This window comes from Spironucleus salmonicida, chromosome 2 (assembly GCF_000497125.1).
Source record: "Spironucleus salmonicida strain ATCC 50377 chromosome 2, whole genome shotgun sequence".
Classification (NCBI taxonomy): Eukaryota; Fornicata; order Diplomonadida; family Hexamitidae; genus Spironucleus; species Spironucleus salmonicida.
This window is the reverse complement of record NC_090597.1, coordinates 1,069,912-1,091,150: the sequence shown is the minus strand read 5'-3', so window position 1 is coordinate 1,091,150 and position 21,239 is coordinate 1,069,912. Positions and strand designations below refer to the sequence as shown.

At 32.8% G+C, this 21,239-nt stretch overlaps 6 protein-coding genes across 6 annotated transcripts; 2 read left to right on the top strand and 4 right to left on the bottom strand. All coding sequences in view use genetic code 6, as the record gives it.

Moving 5' to 3' along the window:
* Positions 1–2,226: 2,226 nt before the first annotated feature.
* On the bottom strand, positions 2,227–4,005 carry SS50377_21768 (Cysteine-rich membrane protein 2; the record flags this gene model as incomplete). Its single annotated transcript, XM_067905663.1, has 1 exon — positions 2,227–4,005. The coding sequence occupies one exon, from the start codon at positions 4,003–4,005 to the stop codon at positions 2,227–2,229; it is 1,779 nt and encodes a 592-aa protein (XP_067766980.1).
* An 824-nt stretch (positions 4,006–4,829) lies between these two features.
* On the bottom strand, positions 4,830–5,477 carry SS50377_21767 (uncharacterized protein; the record flags this gene model as incomplete). Its single annotated transcript, XM_067905662.1, has 1 exon — positions 4,830–5,477. The coding sequence occupies one exon, from the start codon at positions 5,475–5,477 to the stop codon at positions 4,830–4,832; it is 648 nt and encodes a 215-aa protein (XP_067766979.1).
* Positions 5,478–5,674: 197 nt separating this feature from the next.
* Positions 5,675–5,923, top strand: SS50377_21766 (uncharacterized protein; the record flags this gene model as incomplete). The annotated part of the gene is made up of 1 exon (XM_067905661.1): positions 5,675–5,923. One exon carries the CDS (start codon positions 5,675–5,677, stop codon positions 5,921–5,923), a length of 249 nt encoding a protein of 82 aa, XP_067766978.1.
* Positions 5,924–10,620: 4,697 nt separating this feature from the next.
* On the bottom strand, positions 10,621–15,591 carry SS50377_21765 (uncharacterized protein; the record flags this gene model as incomplete). The annotated part of the gene is made up of 1 exon (XM_067905660.1): positions 10,621–15,591. The coding sequence occupies one exon, from the start codon at positions 15,589–15,591 to the stop codon at positions 10,621–10,623; it is 4,971 nt and encodes a 1,656-aa protein (XP_067766977.1).
* Positions 15,592–16,749: 1,158 nt separating this feature from the next.
* On the bottom strand, positions 16,750–18,498 carry SS50377_21764 (Cysteine-rich protein; the record flags this gene model as incomplete). The annotated part of the gene is made up of 1 exon (XM_067905659.1): positions 16,750–18,498. The coding sequence occupies one exon, from the start codon at positions 18,496–18,498 to the stop codon at positions 16,750–16,752; it is 1,749 nt and encodes a 582-aa protein (XP_067766976.1).
* Positions 18,499–20,398: 1,900 nt separating this feature from the next.
* On the top strand, positions 20,399–20,860 carry SS50377_21763 (uncharacterized protein; the record flags this gene model as incomplete). Its single annotated transcript, XM_067905658.1, has 1 exon — positions 20,399–20,860. One exon carries the CDS (start codon positions 20,399–20,401, stop codon positions 20,858–20,860), a length of 462 nt encoding a protein of 153 aa, XP_067766975.1.
* Between the last annotated feature and the right edge of the window lie 379 nt (positions 20,861–21,239).

Here is a 21,239-nt window from a genome sequence, read left to right as displayed (position 1 = left end):
GTTCATTAAAAATATATATGAAGAATTGCACGAAGAGTATAGAATAATAAGTGTTATATTAAACGTAGAACTGTTTTGCAATCTGTCATTCAGTTAATGCACAAACCGGAAGAGTGTAAGGTAAAATAATTCCTAAATTCAAAATAACTACTAAGAAAGTACAAGCAGAAACAGGTTTAACCTACCATCCATTAAACTAATAGGAAACATAGAATCGCTTAGAAAGAATACTTAGTAACTGCTTTTATAAATCAGCTATAATTTATATTAATTTATAAGAGTAAACTTAACTTTATTAGACGGTTTCTAGTACTATTAGCTTTTCTATCCGGGAATGCTACATTGTTAATTTTATAAAAGATTATGATTTGACGACCATCTTTTAATAAAGTGGCACAGTTAGCGAAACATTACTAGCTAGAATTTAAGCGAACGATCATGGCGTTAATTTAAATAATGAGAAGTTTGTATTACACTGTTCAAAAGTTGTAAAACTTCTAATTAACTTAATCTTGACAGGTTACCCACAAGACAGCCTTTTATAACAACTATTATGGACTTCTTACTTGAATATGGCAAAGAGTTTAGTCCTAATAAAGACAGTATAGAATAATAATAAAAATACCTAGAGGAAAACAATTATGAAGCTATTCGAAAGGAGATGGCGAATTATTATAAATACTTTGGAGGAATTAGACGTTCTTAAAAAGTAAAAATAATAGGAGTAAGTATTGCATGAGCGTAGAGTATAAAATTTAGTTAATATATTCTAACGCTAGGAGGAGGAACACTAAATAATTTTATACACAAAAGAAATGCTCAGCAAATTATGGGTTACACATGTAATAGTAAAACATCTTAATAATTCTGATGTGTAATATTAAGTATCAGTAGGATTCGATAAGAAAGGTATTATTTATAAATAAGATCCTTACATTGCTAAAGTATTAGAAGACAGCAAATGCTTAACAAGAGATAACGTTATATAAGAAAGAAGGGGTAATACATCATATTATTTTAGAAAAGATCTTGCATCGATTTGTAATTCATTTTTTAAGTCCTGGTGGGAAGTATAAAGTTAAATATATTGTAATAGTTACTGAGAAAGCAGATCTTAAGCATGTTTAAGAATAGGAAAGGAATTCAACAATAGTTACACATAGGAAGTAAATTAAACAAGAGTATGGTTTAATATAAGTACTAGATAAAGTATAATATTAATATTACTAAGATACTGCAGACTCATTAAAAATAAACAACACAATTATTATAACCGGTTTATAAATACATAGACGAGGATCAATTAATTATTATATTATAAATGGTAAAATGAGAGCGTAACCATAATTGAAGTAGTTAATCGAACAGTTCCACATTTTATAAGATAATACTAGTAGTAAATACTACAGAGTAAAAGTGTGCCTCTTGTCAACTTCAGTTTCAAAACATTCAAATCCTTTTAATGTACGCGCTGCTACCATAATCATGACTTCCCTTTTGTAAAATTGGAGATGACGAAATCATACTTTATCTACGGGTCACTTACTACTTATGCAAATTCTTGTTTAAATTTGGTTTCGACTTCTAAAATATAGCTTACTCAAAATAGTAATGGTAAAATACCTTAGAGGCTTTAATAATTTGTACTGTGTATTTTGACATTCAGTAAGTTTACAAATAATATATATATATATATATATATATATATATATATATATATGAAAAATGGATTTAATACATATTAAACTTAACTGTTGCTTTATAGTTAAAATTTTAATCTTTAATTATTAATCAAATTGGATAGTAGTTATTTTAGAAAAATCTATTCTTATTTATATGGAATATTTGCTCATAATTTAGTAGCAGCGTATCATTTATTAAAATTGACCTACGGTTAGCGAAGCAGTTTCAGCCTTAACTGCCGCTGTGCAATTTATATAATACCAAGTAACTCAGTTCCATCACTAAATTTACTATTTTGTCCATGAATTGATCAATATCAACCATCAATAAAAGAGCAAAATATAACTAATCTGTCATTCGATATATTGCACCTCCTAAAATTTTTACTTCCATCTGCACTTTAATTTGATACAGCATACTAGGAATTATGTTCAGTTCTGCAATACTCAGCTGGTCTAGAATACCGTTAATCCGTTGAAACTGCGCAAATTTAAGATCAACCTCTGAACTCAAGGGTGAGTAATAGTGAATTTTTAAATTGTATCATTGCATAGCAGCATCGGATCTGCTCGAGGTAGACGAAGCTTTGGACTTTTTCATGTACCAGAAGACACCGCCACCGATAGCAGCGACTACCACAATAACTGCGATGACTATACCTGCAATGGCACCTCCAGAGATTTTGTTGCTAGATTTTTCGGCTTCAGGTTATAAAAGTATACAAAATTCGCCTATAGGCGTACTAACTAGGTCTTTGCACGAACTGCAAACAGAATTCTCAAAATTGTACGCAACAAGGCAGCTGCCACAAGCTTATGGCGTTGACTTATCGCACTCAAAGCAGTTTATCGCGGCACCGCACTTGCAACCAGTAATTTGGCCTTCAGCACCGCAATCAACCGCCTTTCCATCAACACAGGCTTAGTTCTCATTTAGGGAGCCGCATTTTGCTTCACAGGTCTGATTTATGCTCATTACATAAGCTTCCGCACATACAGTACACGTGTTGGCGTCTTTCTCACATTTGGAGCATTTTTCGCCGCATTTACCGCATTTTTCACCATCCATGAAGTAGCCGTCGGCGCAAAGATTGCAGGCACCGTCAGTACCAGCCTTGTAACTGGCAATGCACGACTTACATTTGCTGGCATCGGCAGAATCGCACGTGGCGCAGTTGATCAGCTCGCCGCATTTGCACTGGGTTTCCATGTTTTCCGTGCAGGCAGTACAAACATTTGTATTCAAGATATTGCCATTTTTGCATTCTGTGCATACCGTTGAGTCCATTGCGCAAGCTGCGCAGTTTTCAGTGCAAGCTACGCACGTGGTCAAGTCTTTGATTCCGAATTCAGGGAGGCAGGTTTTGCAGGTTGTGACGGCCCCCTCGCACGTTGCGCAGTTGCTGGTGCAGTCCTAGCAGGTGGTGTCGCAGATTTGGTTGGCGATGCAGTCAGTGTCATTGGTGCAGTTTTTGATGCACGCACCTTCGCTTAGAGCTGAGCTATCATCGCACTATGTGCAGACATCAGAGTCCGCACCACATTCCACGCAGTTCGCAGAGCACTTTTTGCATATTTTCTCTTTGAGCCCAGAACCAACGGGACAGCTCGTGCAGGCCGTCGCAGAAATCTCACAATTTTCGCAATTCGCGTCGCAGGCTTCGCAGGTTTTAGTTCCTTCGGTTTCGCTCTCGAAGAACTTGGCCTTGCATTTCGAGCAAGGAGTATCTGCAGAAAAGTCATAGTTACCGTTGCAGCTAGCGCAAGATTTCATGTTATCGGCGCAGGTTGCGCAGTTAACTGCGGTACCGCACGCGCAAGAGGTGGGCTGATCAGCTACGCACTCTGTGCAGACATTCTCAGAAATGAAATTGCCATTCGCGCAGACGGCGCATTTTGTCATATCAGTGGAATCGCAAGTCGAGCAGTTAGTAGCGGAGCCACAGGTGCACTTCATGGTTTCTCCTGAAACACAGGCGGAACAGGTAGTTCCAGTTAACGAATTACCGTTTGTGCAGGTTTAACAGGAGGTGGCCTCAACTCCTGTGCAGGTTGCGCATTTCGCGTCGCAGGCGGTGCACGTGGTAGGAGGAGTTTCACCTGAAGGGAAAAATGCATCTTTGCACTCTGTGCATACGTTATTAACTGGTTCCTTGAAACCATTGATGCAGCTTGTGCAGGTGGTAGCAGCAGTTTCGCAATTTTCGCATGGGGAAGCACAGGCGGTACAAGTATAGGTCTTATCTGCTTCTTCACCGGCGATAAGACAGAAGAATTTTTCGTCACAGGTTGTTAAATCTTCAGCAGTACACGAGCTCGACATTTTTACAGAAGTAGAGTAAACTGATAATAATGAATATTGAAGAATATAGCGAAGTAATTACTTCCTTTTACAGTAAAAATATAAAGATATAATTATATGGATTCAGAGTATATATTAATAGATTTGTATAAAGATTTTGTAATGTGGGAAAATATGATTTATAAAATATTGTAAAAGTTAATAGCTGTCGATTTTTCTTGCTAAAATAATCTATAATATATGTTAATATATTGGTATCAGTTAAGTAAAATTAGAGAAGAAAAAATTTATTATCATAAATTATTGTAGGAAGAATAAGTTTATCGAAAAATATATGTTTTTAATTTATTAGATAACATAAATAATTTTAATGTTAATTGGTATAAATCGTAAAGTATTATTTAATAATAAAGATTTTCGATCGGGAATACTTTACATGCAAAAGTAATTATTTTATAATAATTATTAGTATATTGTGCGAACTATCAACGAAAAATGTAGACTAAAACATATATTTTTAATTCAAACAAAATAACAGGTAACAACTAATCATTTGCCGCCTTTAGTGATTACAGTGATAAAAGGTTGAATTAAGCCATATTTTAAATGCATAATCTGTTAAAAATGTACCATTAAAAACAGGCTATTTTGTCTCTACAACTAGACTAAGGGACGTTTAATAAACTATAAATGGTTATCAATCGTTAATTTAAAGTTCACATACAAGAATACTTGTAAAAATGTTTAAATATTATCCATATCAGTGTTTACATATATAAATTTATATATAATAATAAGTTATATTATTCTGTTCCACTGGAATTTTAAACACATATTACATAATATCACTTCCTGAACACCCACAACCCGCTCTCATCAAAATACTAGACGAATTCAACACCGTTTTATATTGAAAGCTGTGCCATGTAGGATGCCCGTTCGGTAGTATTGCTACCCTCCGCGGCGATGTTGCTGAGAGTGCAGATGCAGGCATTAGGGACGTTCACGGTCACCTGACCGGGTTGTATCATGATGATTGTATCAAGATCGTCGGGAAGCTCCTTAACGGTCAAGGGATCAATGAATTCCACGGATCCATGCTCTGAGCTGAGCTTTAACATCACTTTATCAGACTTCTGGATGGCGTGCAGGGCTGGCTACGTCTGGAACGACGAGCTAAAACGCGAAGGTAGCTGCGGCTCCGCGAACGAGTCGTGAATTTGGAGCTCTCTAAGGAGCTCTTTTGCAGGTTGTTTGTAAGGCGCCAGGCGGACCAGCAGGTTATCAAATAATGATTTTGGCTCCAACTGCGCGTCTATTTTCTAGGTAGCGAAACTTGACATTGAGGGTTTCACGCCGAATGTGGGAATTGAGCGAGAAATAGGTTAGGCCGCCAGTGTAGAATTTCCGGTATTAAGCTGGATGGTGTTACCTCTTGCAGTGGGTTGTGGGGCAAATGCGGAGGTTGGCTGTGCTGAAAAGTTGAACGCCATTCAATTTTTGAAGTGATTGGAGTGAAAATTATATTAATTCAATTAAATGATATAATAGTATATTTATAGTTTAAAATGGAGCGAACTAAAATTATACATAAATTCATATAGAATAAACAGTTGACATTTGAAAATTAAACACAATAGAAAATCCTATATACAGAATTTTATTGATTGTACTCTTTTCCGTTTGAAAAATGAAGCGCTTGAAACAACAGATGGTGAACAGTCGATCATTGTAGCTAATTAAATCTAGTTAAATGACTGATTTTAACTTTATATAGGATAGTTTTGGAGGAATTCTTATTCCTGTGATTTCTTGCTAGTAGCTTTAATTATTTGATTTAGACATAGGAAGCGACTCTACAATAGAATAAGTTTGGACGCCTAATGATGTTACTTATGCATTTACAGATGGTTCTGAGGATTTTGAGTGCGGTGATTGAAGTTTAATTTATTTTACAATGTTTTATAGTGGAAATTTAGGAAAAGAATCGTTTTATTACTATTAATTACTGTATATTATCCATTAAAATATGTTATCAATTACTATTAAATATTAAGCTAACAAAGGATATAAATATAGAAGATATTGAAGCAGCCTAATAATGACAATCGATTAAAAATAATATTTTTATTTGTTTTTCACATAAAAGTAAATCTTAAAAAATAACAATTACAAAGCTAGTAAATATAGATAGATACAGAAAGATTACTCAGGAATTAATTACAATCGATTTTTTATAATTAGGAGATAAATATAAATTAATTAGTAATAGTTAAGCTACTTGTTCATTAGTACTATTCTTATTTATAGTTTTAATGTGTTAGTATTACTAAAATTTTAAGATTTTTAAAGTAAATAATTTTAAAAAATCTTTTAGAAACAAATATATAATTTTTAATTATATGAATTAATAATATATTTTTTCAAATAATTTTATGATGAAAAAACAAGACTAAGATGTTCAGCGCTAAATATCTACCAATTAATATCGATATATTCTTTTAAATTTGTTTATCTAATATTATATTATTTATAATACTAGTATGTATCATAACATTTTTATTATTAGCATAACTTTTTTACTATGTTAAATCTAATTAATACTATAACAATGAAATAAATGATATACAATACAATCACACTAAAAAGAAAAACGAATTACAATATAAATAAAATAAACTTTTTATAATTTTTTAAAAGATTAATTGAAGAAATTAGTGAATTGTGCAATCTCTACAAATATCAAAGAATTTATTAACTGGAATAATAACATAATAATATCGTTTTATAATAGAATGAAAGATAATAACACATTATATAAGTAATATTATTTGACTTTATATTTATATTGTTATATAATATAGAAATAAAGATTAATATTTTAAAATCGATTTTTATATATTTGTGAAAAAATTCGTAAATTTATTCTGTATAATAGTGCTGATACTATATTTAATTAATTTTCATTAACTCAAATATAAAAGTCAACATGAAGTCAAATTGGAAAACATCTAACATCATTAATTTTACTATATTATAATGTATAAATAATCTTATTATTTATACAAACCTTCATATTATACTGATAATACAATATATTATAGATGTACTAACCGATTAAAATAGTTTTTATCAAAAATCGAATACTTTAGTCCACTTTATGCAGGATTAATATAAATTTACCACAAATTAATTATTGACAAAAAACTTACTAGCTTTAGGTATATTTTCTTATTATCATAGTATAACTCTAAATTAGCTGACTATTAGCAGCTTAACATTTATTAATTATATGTACACTTGAATTTCTGATAAATAAACAAGGTTCCTAGATTATTCTAGCATTAACAATTTTAAACATCTTCTTAGCAGAATAAATTTATTGAATATAGTTTTGATATTATTTTCTAATATAATACCTAAATTAACTATATTAAGCTTATATAATCATTTTTCTATTTAACAAAATAAAATCTTTGCGGTCTAAATAATATATTGTCGAAATTTTAGTCACCCGTCCCTAATTTACTAAATCATACATTATACTCATAATAATTACTATCTTTATATTTTAAGCTAAGAAATACAAGCAAAACATTCAGTATACACACATAAATTATATTTTTTGCATTTGTAACAGAAAATTATTTTATTCTTTATTACAGCTTTTTTATTCTATTTTTATCATTTATTAACTTTTACACGCTTCTAAAATGGCTAAAAGATTAATTTATGCAATATAATGAGTTCTTACTTCCATTACTTTAAACACAGAAACGCTATTACTCAATACACCTAAAAATGACACAATTTACCCATCTCCATCCCCCATTACCAACATTTCATCTACTACGGTTTTACTTTACATCAATTTTTTTAACGGTAAATCTCATTATTATACGCCTGCCGCACCTTTTCCGCGGAAACTCGAGCAAAAACGCTCATTTTAGCCTGCACACGCCTAGAAACTTCCCAAAAATCAACACAGCGCCTTTCTAAGCCCTCACATCTCTTTCCACTAAACTGAACCATTTTTCGTCATTTTCGCACTAAAAATACGCAAAATCGCTAATAACCTGATTAGCATATATCGAATTTCTCTGAATTTCTCCCCCCACCAAAACCCTGCGTGAACTGGCACCGCCAAATTTTACGGACGCGAAATTGCGATTTGCTGGAAAGGACTGGAATTTCGCGATGAGGCGGTGGTCGCAGGATTATAAGAATTCGGGTTTCCGCACACTAAAATTCGGCTCTAATTGTGTCATTTTCAGCTGCTGTTTGTCTGAATACGTTTCAGTGAGTTCGCTTCAAGTTGCGCGGATAAATTAATCAAGGTCGTGGAACGGGGTAAGAAATTGGGCATGATGCTGAAAATGCAGCTTGCGCGATGTATGGATAGGAATTTGTGCAGAATTTATGGTATATGGAGCGGGTGGCATCGATAAGGCATCGCTGGATGTGTTTTTAGGTGTAGATGGGGTAAGTATATTTAACGGGCAGGTAAATAGCCGTGAAGGGCGTTCCGTGAAAATGGGGACCGAGAGATGAGCAGTTGTGTGTTTTTTGTTATCAGTGTTGGAGTGGGGTTTTGTGTGGAGTGTTTTTGTGGGCATACGGTGAACTGGGAAGTTTTTCTTGGAATGTTTTCTAGCGTTTTAGGCTTGGCCGGGTTGGTAGTGATTTTTTGTGAGCTAGATGCGCCCACAAGGTAATAACTTGTGATGGAAATATTCGCATTCAACCATCTTGTGGTAATGATGGCTATTGTTGGAACCAAGAAAGTTGTGGAATACCCTAGAGACCCTAAGGACCCTTCAGAACTATTTTTGCAGCATGAGAATATCTTATTATTCGAAGTTGATGCACTATACTATAAATAAGTAAAATATCACTGGATATCTTGATATAAATTATTACGGCATTTAATGTGTTTGCATTCAGCATTTTAAATGAGTGCGATCTATAATTTTATTAAGAACCATCAAGTAAATCTTTGGTTGCACATGGGCCATATCACAAGTCTCATGAGCTACCAGCTGCTCAAGCTTGATGCTGTATATTGTACTATTTTCTGCACGCAGTATGCGGCTATTTGATTTAGTAATAATGATGGGTTTCGCACTTTGCAGATTATTGCTGTAATATCCTGTTACTTTACGAGGTTTTCCAACTCCATTCTTCTTCCCATATGATGGGAATTTAGTTAAATGAATATAATCATCTGAGACTTGTATTATTATTTACTACTGCAGTTATAAGTACCCTAACAGCAATCAGACCGCTGTGAAACTCCGTGTTTACTTTAGTTATACCATGAGTAGTTAACGATCGCAAAATGATCTTTTCAGTTGCACTAAGTATCAAATATAGTTAGGGAATTCAGATTGTACGTCTTGTATATCGGTTTTACCTCCAGAGTGTAGAGAGACTCTAGAAAGTAAAAATGCTAGGAATTGTAATCTTATAATAATAAGTACCGTGTTTAGTCATTATCTTAACTCCATACACTATCACAACACTAGCATACGAAAACAAGTTACTGACACTAGAAATAATTTTTCTGTTCTATTAGCAAGCAACTACCTGTTGGTAAATAGTTCGTATGATAATAATATAAGGATTACGATGCATATCCAGCTATATTTATCGGTCAAAGTAATATTACCTAATCATAATATTGATTATTAAATTTAACCTAGAAGTGATGACCATCCTCAACCAATAAATATAAAGAAGATCGATAACTTGATATTGTTAGGTACGAAGATCACGAGTAATAGCGAAAACTGCAGCTATTTTGTTTCATTATTAATGTACCATAAATCCCGCCATATGCTAGTCTGGTGCATTTACTACCATTTTAATGAACCAAATAAACTATTGTGTTAAGTCACTACTGCTTTTAATGGAAATTGCAGGCACCAATATATAGTAAGCTTCACATTCAGTAACCCTATCCTCAATTTTTTAAATTTGCATATGCGCTACTGGTCCAGCATAAAAGTGCCATACCGCTCTGTTATTACTCATAGAGTAATACATGAAGCTAGAATTTCAGCACAGTAATTCCATCTTTCAAAACAACATAAACCGTACGTTAACCTATTTTGGGTATCTATATTGTAATTCCTACCGGTTTGCCGGACCAGACTGTCTTTTATCACTTGATCTGCAATTTGAGTTAAAATTGTAAATGAGCTTGAAACGGAAACGAACAAACTTTCGCGACGTCTATAATGGAAATATGCGCCATCTTAGGCCGCCAAAAGGCTAGTACATATAAATTCTTCACACACTCGACCAAGTATATTCATAATTATAAACAACGATCACAATTGACCTCAAATACTGCATCCAATATTTAGCAATTGAAGCGCTGAAGCAAAGTAATTCCTGTAAAATATCATGTAGCCAGAATATTTAAAAATTATCTGAACACTGAGATGCCTTACAGAGGTTCGACCTATTCTTAAAACCTTACTCATTTGGAATAGCTAATTTCAAGCTTAAGGAATCCGTTGAGATTTCTAGAATATGATATATATGAAACAGTTAATATAAATAAGCAGTTATTTAGCCCACCCGTTTCCCCATGCAGCGACCTCAAGCAGTAGAACCAATGAACCCTCACTTTCACTCAAGAATTATCACGTGGACGACGCCATCCTCGATGGCCACTATAACAGCATTCAGCTGTGAAAACGTATCCAGTAATAACCGTGTGGATTTTTAAATAATTTCGAAACAATCATCCTTAAAAAATGTTCTATAAACTCTCGTATCAGGCCTTTAGGATAAATATTTTACGTTAAATGCAAAAAATCCATCATCAAATTATAGTAACGCGCATGCTGCATCAAAAACCCCATTTACGTTCTTTTGCATGAACTGCACTTAGTCATCAGAGAGCTCGTTTCTATACTTGTCCTTTGCAGCTTGGCATAACGTATGGTATTGCGATATGGAGGCATCCTCAACAGTCTACTCTTCAGACTTGGATGGCTCTGGAACAACGAACTCCGAGTGGTCAGGTGCAAGCTAATTTACCACTAGAATTTGGCCTTCGACTGCGATAGGGAAAAGTGTTATATTAAGCAAGTACGACATTACAGTGCTTGTACCAAGGTCAAATTTTGCTAACATAGGATTGCTTAAAAATCTATACTAAATACTATTTTCAACACGGCAACTTTCTACCGTTAATATTAAAGAGTTAATTTGTTCAATGGTAATTTGTATGGGGTTTTCAGTGCACGTATTAAATTTGTTCGGGATCCAGGCAACATTGGTTTACACTCTTATTGCTGGCGATGCGAATTCTAAAGTTTCGTATAAGTTTCCTAGCTTCTAGAAAAGGTGCTAATGTTAGTTTACGATGATGTGCATAGACACCGAAGACTCCTTATTATTTGCATCACTTTTGTTAATTTTGACAGCTTCGAAGAGAAATAGCTATGGATTTGCAGTCCTCAGCACACTTCGTATATTTTACTATCTTGGAATTAGGAAGAAGTTCTAGCCCCAAAAGCAGTCCACATGAATTTCATATTCAGGGGAAAAGCTCTACTACTATATAAAAGTTTAGATACCATACTAGAAATAACATTTATAATACCATACTTTTTAAAATTCGTCAAATACGTTTATCTACTGCAAATAGCTACCTATGGAGTAATCTTAATTGCTAAATTGTGTGAATGATAGATGTGCACATTGTTGGACTCCACTTAACCTTTCTTAGTCTTATTCGATATCTTATTCATCATTGTGCCGTGCATGCCCATTTTTATGGAATAGAACTATTTATGTAACCGTAGTTTTTTATTTGCTAGAAATTTAGAAGCACAAAGCAACTTCTATATCCTTTTATTTGGTAGAAACTTCTTCAGGGATGTGATTTCCAGATTCAATCAAGAAGTTGAGGCTAGAAAATTTATGACCGTTGTTACTGTGAGTGTTAATGGACAGAAGTCTTTAATCACTGAAGTCTATGACTTATTAGTCACTGACCCCAAAAAGTGAAATCAAATAGTCTGGCATTGGAGGCAGTGGCTTAAAAAATACATTTGATATGTGATTCTTATCAACAATTGTTACAATAGCGAGCTTTTAACCTGCTTTAATCTAGCCTATTGATAGCAATTTTGCATAACATATTCCCGCATTATCAATAGCATGTTAAAAGAATTCCTACAGAGTGGGAGATTTTGCATTGAAAAATTTATCAAATGACTGTTGCAGGAACATGAAACATGCTTCTTTGAATAGAGATTTAAGCTATTTATATAATGTGTCTAACTTGATTTCTGTAACTGCAGTATATTTGTAATATGGATTTTCGTATATCTCCAAAAATTAAGAATCTTTACTGATTTAATTCATCAGCAGCTTCATACCTGTCTCATGATCAGAATTTTAGCATAATGAAACAATAAGAAGTAGCGCCGCTGATATTTCAGACACTTGTTGTTAGTTAAGTTAGCATAATATCTGTTGGGCGCCACACGACTGTTATACAAGATCTTCTTCTGTTAATGTTGTTAGTATAACTAAATTTTACACAAATTTTTAACTCATGGTAAAACTAAGAATAAACACTACTTCTCTATTTAGGGAGGACGATGAAGTCAGACGCAAGTTATTATTAAAATCTTAAATGGATTATGATTTTAAAATTTTATTCAGTGCCAATCTGTTACTACCTAACGAGGTTGCACCAACTTACTTATCTTCTCTTTCTATAAATAATGAATTTAAAATCTATCTATGAGATGATAAAATATTTAGGTCAATAATTTTTTCACCAATGTTATACTAATACTATCGTGTAGAGTTAAATAAATATTTAGATGTTGAATTTTTGATTATTATTTAAGGGCAAATCAGTGGACATAAGAATTAAAGCTCTGCAGCTAGTTCCGGTACCATCGTGAGGTAGAAGTCCTTGATGTTCATATTTTTTACCTTATCGTTTACTTATTGTCTCATAGAATCGTCAGTCTAGGTTGTAATTCGCATATCTTTGTAGTAGCTTTAGGTCAGACAAGAAGGGTGCATCTAGGAGGTGCCAAGGATATTCGATTGTGTATATGGAGTTTAACCTCTACTATTTTCGGAAGTATAAAGAAACTAATTCTATCTGATGAAGTTTATAAGGGCTAGATCAGTTCCTGCAGCCAGTAGGTGAGCAGATTTTGCTGAGATAAAGGGAATTTATGCATAAATATTTTCTATAGGGAATTTTATAGTAACATTGTATGTACTTGTGAAGAAATCAATGTACATGGTTTCTGTACTAAACTATTCGCTTAAATATTTGTTTAATTCATCTTTAATTTAGCTGCTTGGTGTATTAGTTATATTAATGGAATCTGCTACTTAATTCATAGAAAAAGAAACGTTTCTCCAGAATATTGTCTCGATACCACGCGGGTTGTATAACATTAGGAGAAACTAGTAGACTTTTGCCCTAAATACGGCAATTGTAGTTTATTTTCTAACATCTGACATCATTTCCTAGAATGCGTCCCTTATTATTAATGGTTCTCTAAGGTTGATAAAATTGGGAGACGAAATACCCATTAGATCAATGAGTTTATAAGCTTTACAATTTTTAAATACTTCAGACGGTATTAACCTAAGGAAATATCGGTCAATCTCTATAGGGTCACCAAGGATGTATTCTACTTTTTGCTTTGCCTCATCCAAGAGTAAAAGCTTGTTATTATCATCAATTTTACATACTTTCAAACCATTTTTACGAATTTCTAGCCAGTCTAATAATTATATTAACTGACTAGCTGCTATCTACTTGATATTCTAAAGTACTTCATCGATGCTCGATTTTGCATTTTCCGTAAATTTGGCAACAAATTAATCTGCTATTCTAACTAGCGCCCTGGTGCACAATTAGTAGTTGGCTTTCTGGTAAGCTAGACACTCATCGACTAATAGAATAATTTACTTGTTTTTGCTAAATTCCTGAATTTAGTTTACCGTGTTATCTGGTTTAATAAATCCATTTTAGTAAGACTTAATTCTCCTGGATACATGATCTATTTATAACTATACCTCCTCATTTTTTTAATTACTTCCAGTTTCTTTCTACAATTATTTTAGCTCTTCTTCTAAAGTGACTTAGATTTATTTCAATTGATCTGCTTGCTAATAATTAAAAAAATTAAACCCACAACTTAACGAAAATTATTCAAAATAAGAATATCCCGTGAAATATGAAACAAATATACTTTTAAGTAATATTTATAATGCCAGTATATCATAGTCTTTGATTAAGTTGAAACACTCTATTTTAACATAAGCCATCGTTTTAGAATATTCAACTCCATCTTTCAAATTACTACTAATAACGTCTCCAAGGACAGTTTTACTTTGATAGTCGCAAAATAAAGCTTTTAGGCGTTAACCAATCTCGATAGAACTTCTATCGTATAGCGGCTGCGTTTCCAGCTCACGCGAATCTTTTGTAAATCCAATGTTAATCAATATGGGAATTTTCAGCCCCGATAACAGGTTGAAGTAGAATATAGTGTGCAGGGTGACAGTTTTACCGCTCCTCGAGCTCTGGCTCATAACCGCATTTTCGAGGGGGAAGAAGGCTGAGAACACCGCAAAGTACTACGCCTTGAACAGGTAGGACACGTCGCACATTTGCTGGAAGATGAACTTGTTGGTACCATCAAATTTAAATAAATCTATTAAATGTATTGGGAGTTCAAAGATATTCTTGAAGACTTAAGTGATATTATCGAATGTAAAATTCTTGATCCTCTTATTTCCATTAGTGTCTAAAATAGTAGCCTTATATTAAATCTCAGATGGAACGGTTGCAGTAGTATACACTTCTTATGCATGATGAATATAAACCTGAGGGAAATTTGGATCAAGAATTTCTTTATCAATATCCTTATTTTTAATATAAACAGTATCTTTAACAATACTTTCCATATCCTATTTTTAATATTAAATAATTTAATTCTAAATAATGTAGGCGCTATACCCCAGTATCATTGGCAGTAGATGAGCATATTGCTTTTATTTATGGGCAGTCAAGCCAATTCGCTCCAAAATAACCAATTTCATGGAATTGGACATTTTAGCATCAAACTGGAAGTGGCTCAATCCCTCCATGGTGTCTAGCTACTGAGAGTCGATTCTGGGGACGTCTGATACTATAATCATTTAATGGGTTGGCTTCTATAACAAAATATCAATATATTTATTAAATGACATGGTGGAAAATCCCATTTGAAGGGACAACGAAGCCAAGTTACGCCAGTATTCAGATACTGATATACTAGGATCCTTCAGTTCATCTTGTATCATGATCAGTTGGATGTCGCTTCTGAGTAGCAGACCTTGCCTATGCTGCCACATGAAGAGGTGCAGGAGGCTGAGGGTTTCAACAGTATCAATGGTTACTCTTAGGTAACATACGGCATCGTCAACTTTGCTTATATAAAATTCAGTTCCGATAAATGAAAACACCACATCCTATTGAAGCTCCATAATATCGTTGTCTAAAGAGGAAAAAGTGAGCTAGGTAGGCTTAGCTTCTGTCTTGGTATTCGAGCCCTGATTGGTCATTTAAGGAATGGTAATATTAATTAGATAAAAATTATAATATAGAACTATATTAAAAATAGTGTAGTTATCCTAGTAATTACTATGAAACTAATCTGTGTAATGACTAATTTAATAAAGAACCTGTGGTGCGTAATTAACACGCTCAACGCATTTTTGCAACACGATAAAGCTTAATTGTTAAACTAAGTACACACCAGCTGGCATAAAAATTTGACTATTAACGGTTACCTCCCTATATACAGTACTCTACTATGTCGTACTAGTGGCTAGTAGATATGGACAATATCCTAGTATTAAGAATTTTAAAACGCTTCTATTTTAAAAATGCTATTATTTTACATATAGTATCCAATATATAGTTTTAAAATGAATGGCGAAACAAGCTACGAATAAAGCGGGTTAGTCAGACGACGCTGTTGCTTGCAAAAATAAGAGCATGTCTTTATTCAAACTTGCTGAATGCTGCATTATCAGTATATCTGGTTGTACCGACTAAACTTTAAGATGAAATAAAGTTTGTATAGATCTTCGATTGAGAGTATATATTTACTGTTGTTTAGATACAATATAATGTTATTTTGGAATAACTTGTTCATTGTATTTAACAAGATATAATATAAAGACTCTTCTAAATTTATTAATGAAATTTTTGTTATGTAAATCTATATCCAGTTAATGATGATATTTATTTAATTATGTAATTAAGAAATATTATTAAATTTATGGTAGAGTAAGTGTGATTACAGCGATGCTAGGTTTATTTAAAGGTAACATAAAAATTTAAAATCTATTTGAGAGAAATGTACAACAATGTTTTAACTTTAAAACCAGTTTTATTAACACGCCTAAGCTGATAATGTTCACAATATAGTAAACAATTTTCTACTTAACATTCCTTGTTATGAATCAATTTCTTGTGCCTTTTGAGGGGAAGTCTCCCATCTGCAGCGGGACCATTCACAAATTGCATGGTCACAGGTAAACAATTATAATCTAATTAATTTTAGTACCGGTAGGATCTAACTTCTTACACATCTATAAATGCTACCAATAAAATATTTCATTCCTGTATTCCAGCAGAACCTTCAACACACACCGATGTCTTCTTTTTCTCCCTCATAAACCAGAATACCCCGCCACCTATCGCACCAGCAACAATCAAAACTGCAATTACAATGCCGGCAATAGCTCCGCCAGAAAGGTTATTTTTAGACCTATTTCCAGAAATAAAGCAGAACGCACCAACAACTTCAGCTCCCTCAGTGCACCCAGTGCAGACCTCTTCCGCAAGCGTGTATCCTGGCATGCAGGACTCGCATTTTTTCTATCAGTCCCGTTGCATTTGAGGCAGTTCACCGCAGTTTAGCATTTGCATGCAACTGTCTAACCATCACTCCCACACGCCACTACTTACTCCACAACGCAAACCATGCCATCAGTAACAACATCAGTGCAGTCTTTTTCGCATATTTGGTTTATGCTCATCGTGTGCCCAGTAGCACAAGTATCGCACCTTTCGCCGTTACCTGAGCAGCTCTTGCAGACGTCACCGCATTTGGAACACAACTTTTAGCTCATGAAAAAGCCTTCCGAGCACTCGTCACAAGAACCCAAATTCGACTTCTTGTACCCAGTGAGGCAATTTTCACATTTTGTCGTGTCCGCAACCTAGCAGGCTGCACAGTTTATGGCTTCATTGCACTCACATTGCTCAACGGTGTTGCCAGCGCAGGTCGTGCAAGCACCAGTCTAGAGGAAAAAGTTGCGCTTGCACAACCGGCAGACTGCTTTATCCCCATCGCAATTGGCGCAGTTATCGCCGCATTAAGTGCATGTAGTTCCTTCCAAAATGAAGCCTGAAAGGCAGCTTTTGCACTCGCTAAGCGTATTCTTGCAGGTAGCGCAGTTGTCAGTGCAGGTTTTGCAGGTCGTTTGACAAATTTCAGAAGGAGCGCACTCGGAATCTTCCGAGCAGTTTTTGACGCACTTGCTATCTGTCAAGGTAAATCCGGTTGTGCAGGCGGTGCAGACGTTCTTTCCGGTTTGGCATGTTGTGCAGTTTAAGTCTGCGCACTTTTCGCACTTGTTAGCCTCAACAACGAAACCAGAATCGCAAACTGTACAGTTGGTGTCAGATGAGCAGGTTATGCAGTTAGCTGAGCATGCTTTGCAGGTTTTCGTGCCCGCCGTCGTATCCTCGAAAAATGTTGGCTTGCAGGTCGAGCAGGGCGTGTCAGCATCTTGGTTGTAGTTTCCGTTGCAGGTGGCGCATTTAGTGTTGTCGGTGGCGCAGGTGGCGCAGTTAACGGCATCCGTGCACACGCAGGGCTTCATCTGAGCAATTTAGCAAGGGGCGCAAGTGGAACCGACCAAAACGTTGACATTGGCGCAGGTCTGGCATTCGGTGGCAGAGGTGCAGGTGAGGCAGGTGGCAGGGCATGCTGTACAGGTTTTTGGAACGGTGGTGCTCTCAAAAAAACCGGGGTTGCAGGTAGAGCAGGGTGTGGCAGCATCTTAATTGTAATTTCCATTGCAGGTGGCACACTTCGTCTTATCGCTGGCGCAGGTGGTGCAATTAACGGCGGCTGTGCACACGCAGGGCTTCATCTGATTGGCAGTACATGTTTTGCATGCATTATTCTCTAAAAAGTTATCGTTTTCGCAGACAGAACAGGTGGTTGCAGTAGTGCTACAGATTTTACATTTGGAGTCACAGGATGAACATTTTTTTCCATCAAGAAATTAGCCGTCTGCGCAAGTGGCGCACATTGTATCTTCTAAGGTGGTACCTGAGCAAGTAAGGCAACCTTCAGTGCATGTAATGCATACTTTTTCAGTAGTAGTTCCTGTTGGACAATAATTTCCTTCATTGCAATTATTTTGGCTATCAGTACAGGTTCCGGACATTTTTAGTTAATGAAATTTTACGATAAGTGCTTTAATTCATAAATAATTAGGATTAAATAGTTTCGCTTTTTGTGATAAGCGGTTAACTTGGATTAACTACTCTAAAATTAATAATATAAAATCATAAAAACACTAAAAAATAGTTCTTGATTTATATCGATGATAACTTAATATACTGTTAATTTTTATATTTTTTAAAAGTTAAATAATACGTAAAATTATAAGTAATACATATATTTTATTACAATAATGCTTGTCATATATTTTATTTGTTTATTTATTATTAATCATGATTTGTTATTAATATTATTTAATAAGTTTATGTATTAAATATATAAATATAACTATTATTTTATATTTTTATTTATTTATTATGCTTATTATAATATTATTTATCTATGGTGATTTTTAATAATAAGCTATTTTATATAAATATATATAAAATATAATAACAATATATATTATTAAAAGTAATATTTATTACTTGAACCTATAATAAAATCCAGATTTCATATGATTATTATGTGTATAAAGATATATCTAAATATTTAAATTTAATAATGTAAAGTTTTTTAAATTTACAATTTAGTTCTCTATTGAATCGAGGTATGTATGCTGTTTAGGTTTTAACTATAATTTTAAGATGTTTATGACCAAATATGAATTTCATAGAAGTGTAGATTTCTTTATATTTGAAATAATTTTTATTTGTAGTCAATCATTTTATATGATGATAAATTTTAATAAAATATATAAGTATTACAAATATATCGTTAGAATTTAAGCATATGCTTTGCAGTCAAAGCTTATTCGATGAATGGTAGATTTATTATTATATTTAAATCGAATATATATTATATGACATTACTTATACCAAATATGTATTATCATTAAATATTATCAAACAGTAACATTTATTTCAAACATTCATCTGTTTTAATGTTAATATATTAATATTTGTAAATCATAACAGCAACTATCTTGATAACTTACAATTTAAAATTTATATCAATACGTTACAAATATTAGTTATTATAATCCTCATTCAACAATATTTTTTTCTACGCTAAATCAGTACAATAAATATCTTTTAAAGGAAATTTAAATTACTATTATTTTTAATTTAGATAATTGTAAAAATAGTTTGTCTTGGTTAATAAATAATTAAATCATTGTCATAAACCATTTAATTTCATATTTAATTAATAAATTACATAAATAAAGTATATTATAAGTAATATATAATAACTGTGTTTCAAATATCAATACATTAACTTTAATAAGTTAGTTTCTATTATTAACATTTAATTTCACAATAAGTTATTATTTTTATATTTAAAATCTTTATTTAAACTGATTACCATATTTAATTTATCTCACTGACGAAATGCAAAGTTAAATCCATAGATCTTTATACTGTATCATGATTAAAAAGAATGCTTATTTTACTGATATTCTATCACTTCATCTTCTTCTAAAAATGAAGCTGAAAGGAAGATATTAACTATAATATATTTTATTCAAATTATAGATCACTAAAAGCAAACTCCTTTTATTTACGGCCTAGCGGACTGAAATTATTATTCCTGACTTTAGATGAACGAAAATTTCAATGTAGCTTCTTTTTATCTGTGTTGAAAAAAATAATCAACGTTAATTTTATTTCTGGTAGTGAGGATACTAGGTTTAACATATTTTAAATCTGCTTGATATACACTTGTGAGGTTAAAAATTTTCAATTAACGTTTTATGATATAAAATAATTATAATTTTACATTAATAATAGAAATGATTTTGTTACTTATGAATAATTTGATCAAAACTCAAACAGAAACCAGAAAACCACTATTATTTCTTAATTATTTAATTATATATTATATATATTTTACTAGTTTTAAAAATGAATCATCATGGATTTTTGAAATCTGCTAAAACATTTTAAAATTAAGCAGAATTGTCATGTTTAACTGCGCCCAAGATTGTATAAAGTTGTACAAATAAGTCAGTTATACATATGATATAATAGGATGAAGTATAACTAAATAATAAGATTTAGCTAAACAAGTAAATAAATAGTACACATAAAAGACCAGCAATATAAGTAAATGATTTACTCAAAAGTAGCGAATCCTTTGATGAAGAATTAATCCATAGAAAAAATGTAATAATCGACAAGTATTAGGTGGAAGAATACGATTTAAATACATACTAAGATACGAAATAACTAATAGAGGCAGCATTAGGACATACTATAAATAATATAGCACACGGAATTACTCAGCTTGTCTAACGAATATCTAAAAATAATAGAGGTGAAGAAAGAGGATTTGAAAAATGTGAATCATATAAATATGGAGGATGATAATTAATTAATTTGGTATTCTCTATGGTTGTTATTAATGATATTATTTGTATTCGATAAGAAATACTGTTTATTTTATATAATTTCATAGAAATTCATAACTTATTTATAAATATTAGTAGAAAAATTATATAAAGTCTATTATGTGCTGTATAATGATATGACTCCAATTAGACAATTTTTTATTAAAAAATTATTCTAAATATGCATATTATACGCAATATAACACACTATAAATTTAAAATGAACAAAAATTCAGTTTATTAGGCAATTAACTATCTCATATCTACGAAAAAACGACTAACAAATTTAGGTAAATCTATATAACTTTAAATAGACAATTTATCAATGAAACTTGATCACCCTATCTGATGATAGT